The sequence below is a fragment of the Urocitellus parryii genome, chromosome 8 (genome assembly GCF_045843805.1).
Source record: "Urocitellus parryii isolate mUroPar1 chromosome 8, mUroPar1.hap1, whole genome shotgun sequence".
NCBI lineage: Eukaryota > Metazoa > Chordata > Mammalia > Rodentia > Sciuridae > Urocitellus > Urocitellus parryii.
This window is the reverse complement of record NC_135538.1, coordinates 26,640,047-26,646,046: the sequence shown is the minus strand read 5'-3', so window position 1 is coordinate 26,646,046 and position 6,000 is coordinate 26,640,047. Positions and strand designations below refer to the sequence as shown.

Below are 6,000 nucleotides of genomic sequence, written 5' to 3'. Positions count from 1 at the left end.
AAGCTGTTTAAACCTTTATCTCTGACATTATCATAAATATTTCCTGGTTTGAAGGTTAAGTAAACTTGTGATTTTAATTATAAAAATAATAAATAATTTTAAATGGACTCAAAAATATAAGTCTATATAAAATTAAAAGAATTTTCCTCTTTCTTCCTTTAATTTGCTTATTAATTTTGTATGAAACTTTTGGCTTAAAGTCTTTAACTTGCCAAATCTATTGAAATTTCTTTTTTCTTTTCTCTCCCTTTTCCTCCATACTCCTTCCCTGCTCCCCGCCCCAACCCTCTTTAGTTTCTGCCCTAGCTGGTTTGATAGAAATCTTAATGCACTAAGTGTATTCACTTACATTTTTTTCTAAACCTTTTGTGGCTTAGCATTTAAATCTAACTTTTTAATAGATTTGTAATGTATTTTAATATATGATATAGTTGTGATTGATGTGTTTTTCTGAATAGTTAACATGCAATTTTAAAATTTTTTTTTAGTTGTCAATGGACCTTTATCTTACTTATTTATATGCAGTGCTGAGAATCAAACCCAGTACCTCACACATCCTAGGCAAGAGCTCTACCATTGAGCCACACCCCAGTCCCCCAAAATGTGATTTAACATTAGTATACTATGTGCTATAGTGTTTGACTTTTTATTTATTTTTTTTTTTCACTGCAAACCTTTCTTCAAATGATGGCTTCATTGGCTGTGTGGGTGATAGTTAAAGGGATTTGGGGAAACTGTGAATTTGCAAGTTTTGCCTCCTCAGTTCCCAGGACTTACAGTATCCCCTGCCTGCTGGACACCCTGCTTTGGCACTTTGGCACTCCCTTCCCTGGCTACCCTCCCAGTCCTTGGATTTCTGACTTCCTTCTAGCCTCCTCAGGTATTTACTCCTCTGCCCCTCACTTGATGGCTAGGGTCCTCCTACTCACAGCAACCAAACCCTAGGCATCAACAATGCTATATGCTTAATGACTTTAAATTCCTCCTTTCCATCACAGACCCCCATCCTGAGTTCCTACCCATAAGTAAAATACCCCAGAGGTACCTCATTTTCATTTCACCCTGACCATGTTCAAAACTGAACTCATAAACTCCCCCTATTCCAAACTCTTCTTTTCCTTCTCTCTTCTTTAACCTTAGAGAATGAGGCAACTGTCCCCCCAATGTCTTAAACAAGGAAACTGGAAATTGTCTCTTATGTTACCACCACTCCTCCATTAAATGCTATTTATTGCTTCTATGCCCTAAATGTCTCTATTTTCTTCCCACTTACAAAAGGCTTTATTTTTTTTCCTAGATTGCTGCAAATGTCCCTACTGTTCTCCCAGGTGCTAGTCTACCTCTTCTCTGCAGTCCATCATCCTCATTACCACTACAGTTACATTTCTTTCTTTAAAAAAAAAATTTTTTTTTTAGTAATTGATGGACCTTCACTTTATTTGCTCATTTATATGTGGTGCTGGGACTCCAACCCAGTGAGCGGCTGTGTGTGGTGTTACAGTCTAATGCCCAGTACGTGGACATGAAACCAGGCCCAGGGAGGCAGGTGACTTCCAGCCAACAAGAGCTGTACCCAAACAGTCCTGAATGCAAAGGCCTTTTAAAAATCTCTTTCCTCCTCTTCCCTGCCACTCTTGGGCTGAAAATATTCCCTCTGAGAGAGGGGGCGAACCAGCGCCTTCTCATTGGAGCCATTTAGCCTGCATGAGTCAGGGCCTCAAATTTTGAAAGTACCCTGTGTAACTTTTCTGTATACATTCATCTGTTGAAGGCCCTAAGCTCCCTGCAGGCAGGAGCACACAGCCTGTTCACGGTGGCATCCCCCGGCCTGGCTCCCAGCGTGACACAGGTGGTGGCCCAGAGGGCTGTTCACCACTGAGTGAATGCACATATTTTCTGGTGAGGACTCAGGGATGCAGCAGGCGCGGCGCCTGCACAGCACTGCGGAGTCGGGGGTCGGGGCTGGGCCACCCCAGCTCAGCCCCAAGCAGCCGTCGGCGCGTGTGGGAGGCCAGGACCGAGGCCCCTCCCTGTCTGCTGCCCGCAGCCGACTAGGAGCTCCCAGGGGCTGAGCCTGGCTCCCGCCCGGCGGGCGAGCCAGCTCCGGACGTCCGCCTCCACCTTTCCGCGAAGCCTTGGAGTCCCTGTCCGCCTACACCGCAGGGTCAGTGGCCGCGGCCTCCAGCCTCCGGCCCCGGCCCGCCGCAGCCGCCACCATCGCCACCATCGCTACCACCGCCACCGCCACCGCCGCCGCGGCGCGGAGCGGAGCGCACCTGACCCTGGCGGGCGGGCGGGGCGCCGGGGCGGGGCGGTGGGACTGACGTGGCCCGCGGCATGGAGCGGGCGTGATTCATCAGCGGGCTGGGGACGAGCGCAGTGGCCGCCTAGGCGCCCAGGACCAGGCAGCGGCGGCTGCGTCCCCGGCCCGGCTGGCCAACGCTCTCTCCGTGTCGGCGGCCCGGCCCAGGGAAGGTCAAGATGGAAGAGATCCTGAGGAAGCTGCAGAGGGAAGCGTCCGGGAGCAAGTACAAAGCCATCAAGGAGAGCTGCACCTGGGCCCTGGGTAAGTGCGCCGAGCCGCGGGCGGGGAGGGCGCCCGGCACCTGCTCCCGCCGCGGGAGGGCCGCGCTGGCACTGCCCAAGCTGCCCCTGGGCTTGCTGGGCTGTTCGCCGTGCGTGGGTTATGGATGTTTGTCGCGCAATAGCGAGAGTTGCCTCGGTGAAATGATGTGGGATAGGAGAAGCTTGGCTCGGGCGTGGGCATCCCAGCTGCCTCCCATCTAGTCTTTATCTTCTCCCAAACCTTAGCCGGGTGCTGCTGTCCTTCCTGGATCCCCAGCACCTTGGACAACTGTCACCCCTTGCCGAGAGTTAGGACCCCAAACCGGTGCGAATGCAAGGCCCTGATATCATCGAAGCGCCTGTAAGGAAGAGGGAAGTTAAACCAACAACCCAGATCTCAAACATTGGCGTGTGGAACCAGGAAGGAAAGATTAAGCTTTAATTTGCTTTTCCTGAGAGACGCCAGCTTGCTAAGTATTAGCTTTCGTGGTTATTGTGGGTGGAAAATAACATATGGGAAGAATTGCCGTTACCTCTGCAATTCGTTTGTGATCTGCCTTTCAGACAGGTGGGATTTTAGATTTGTGAGCTGTGCTAGCATTGAAGTAAGTTCCAGGTAGCAAATTGGCGTTTTCCATCTCTGGTTGCAGAACTCGGCAGCAGAAAGAAACGGAATGACATACCAGTTGTCAAGAATTTGGGTAATCAGAATGGTAATAGAGATCAGGAGCATAATTTGGGTGATACTGATGCTTCTTAAATAGAAAAGCCTGAGAAGAAACCAAGAACAGCTCTGTGGGCCCCTCGCCTTGCCTTGCCCATGCTTGTATGTGATGCTTCAGTAACCACTATATTAAAAAATAGAATCCCTTTCCTTGGGAATCAAGAGACAGTCCTTGCTTGTCATGACACTGTGTTGTGTGATAAACCAAAAAGAGAAAAGAGAAGTGCCATCAGCCTTTCCACTAAATGTAGAATTCTGATAGCATTTCAGGGCACTCTGTTAGGGTTTAGAAGGTCTTAATTCACATTATGTTCGGGTGTGTGTGTACAATCATAGCAGCATCAGTTTTTGCTTAACCTGTGCATATCGTCGCAGAATTGTCTGGAGTATTGTCTAGGAAGTTTATCTTGTACATAGAGCCAGCACTTGACCATTGTAGTTTACCATTAAAGAAAAATGGATTCAATATCTGAGAGCAGCAAGGCTCTTAAAGCCACAGGACTATTTTTTTGCATTGCTATTGTCATTCAGCAGTGATTCAGAGCTAGATTCCCAAATGCCTCTAATGAAGGGTCACAGATGGCTGGGTAACATAATAAAGCAGGGCCTGACTGTGCACTAAACATGTCATTCCTAGTATTCATTATTATTTTGCTATAAATTAAGCAGATTTAGATAAACAAGGTAAAGAGAGTATGTATGTATGGGTGATACTGATGCTTCTTAAATAGAAAAGCCTGAGAAGAAACCAAGAACAGCTCTGTGGGCCCCTCGCCTTGCCTTGCCCATGTTTGTATGTGATGCAAGGTAAAGAGAGTAGTAGTATGTTTAATAAGTTTGACATTTGATGCTCAACATCTTGCTAAGTTAAATTACAGTGTTGTAGCATTTAGGCCCTAGAAGTCACAGACGAAGCCTAGAGCTGAGACAGGTAGATTTCTGTGTCAACCCCAAATCCAGCCTGACTGTAAGGGTAGACATGGTTCCTTTCTCAGTGATTTTTTCTGAAATAAACATCAGAACAGGGAATTGCATGAAATAGTTAAGTAACAGTGCAGAGCACTCATATGTACCTTGGAATGAGCAAATCGGGAAAGCAGGCCAAAGAAGGAGGGATGAATATAAGGTCAGGATGTGAGGGGGATTGATGTGAGCTGGAGGGCTTTTGAAGTAGGTTTCACTTGAAGAATAGGTAGGCTGTTCTTTTTTCCTCGCTTATTTATTTAGCAAACATTATTGAGACCTCTACTGTATGAGCATGAGATATAAGGATGAATGAAATGCTTCCTGGAAAGAGTTAGAAGGGTTGGTGCAGGGAGAATGCTGTATAAACAAAGGCAAGGGAGATGGTTTCCCACTCCAGTCCCTTTCTGTTGCCTCATCAATGTTAGCACCACAAAACGCTCATCACTACTCAACCCCATGATTTCTTTATAGATTCACATGTAAACATCTTAGAATGCATTTCAGAATCTATCCCCAGAGTCCCCTTTTAATCATCCCCTTGCCAAGAGCTCAAGGACCCAGGGGCAGTCAGCAGCGGCATTTGTTGGACACACTGCAAAGCATACTTCTCTACCTTTGCCTATGCTACTCCTTCTGCCAGGAATTCCCTTCCCTGACTCTCCAAGGCCCAGCTCACACCCGAAGCATTTCCTGTGCTCCTCAGTGGAACCAGTTGCTCTGCTGGGTCCAGAGTCCTGCCCTCACAACTCTCTTAGAGAACAGTTATGACTTTGGTCATAGAGTTGGTGTATGTACAAATACTCTGTTAGGGAAGAAGAATTGAGAAATATGCTGCGTGCAAGAAATCAAACGAGTTAAAGTCAACTTGAGCTAAACACAGTTTATTTGTTCCATCCATTAAAGAACAGAAGAAGAGCTGTGGGTTCAGTTTGATTCAGATATTCTCAAGGTTTTGTCTTGCTCTTTATGGATTGATCAACATGCTCTGCATGGATATCCACTATTGTGCTCATGAGTCACCATGCTTAGATCATCTCATGAAAAAGGGTCATCATCCACTTAGGCCATTGTGGGAGATGGTGGGGCCCCCTCCCTCACCTAGACCATCATGGGAGAGAGAGGTCCTCTCCTACCTAGGCCATCATGGGACAGACAGGCCCTCCCCCACCTAGAACATCATGGGAGAGAGGGGCCCTCCCCCACGTAGGCCATCTCAAGACGGAGGGCCTCTTCCAGTCACTCCTGCCTGGTCCTTAGAGTTTTCTTGTTCTCCCCTTGTCCTGCTGGGTCACAGGTAGTCCTCCAGCCAAAGAATGCGGTGGCTGACTGGCTAAACCCAGGCCGTGAGTCTGACTGAAATCCAGGGTCAGTGAAAGATGGTTTCCTCAAAGCGAAATTAGAGTGCTGCTCAGAGGCGGGAGAGTGGATGCTGGTCAGTCAGGCCAACACGTCCATGGGGCAGCCAACTCTGGGCACCGGCATGGTTGCTTCTGCTTTCCTGGTGGCTTCTGCATGTACAGCATGAGAGGCAGATGTTCAAAAAATTCTTTAGAGACTAGTTTGGACTTCAGTGGTATTCATCTTTATTGATTTATGAGAGCTCTGTGCGTTCATTTCAGAATATTGGAAAATATTAGAACAATATAAAGAAAAAATACAAATCACCTGTATGCTCAGCACCCAGAGATAATGCTGTAGACAGTTTAAGAGCTTTTCCTTTTGCAAAGGGTCAGGACACAGCTAGT

At 47.2% G+C, this 6,000-nt stretch overlaps 1 protein-coding gene across 1 annotated transcript in view; it reads left to right on the top strand.

Annotated features, from left to right (window-relative positions):
* Positions 1-2,481: 2,481 nt before the first annotated feature.
* Positions 2,482-6,000, top strand: part of Arfgef3 (ARFGEF family member 3) — a 152,557-nt gene continuing 149,038 nt past the window's right edge. The window contains exon 1 of the mRNA XM_026391876.2: positions 2,482-2,566. Coding sequence (XP_026247661.2) covers positions 2,482-2,566 — 85 coding nt within the window. The remainder of the gene's footprint in view (positions 2,567-6,000) is intronic.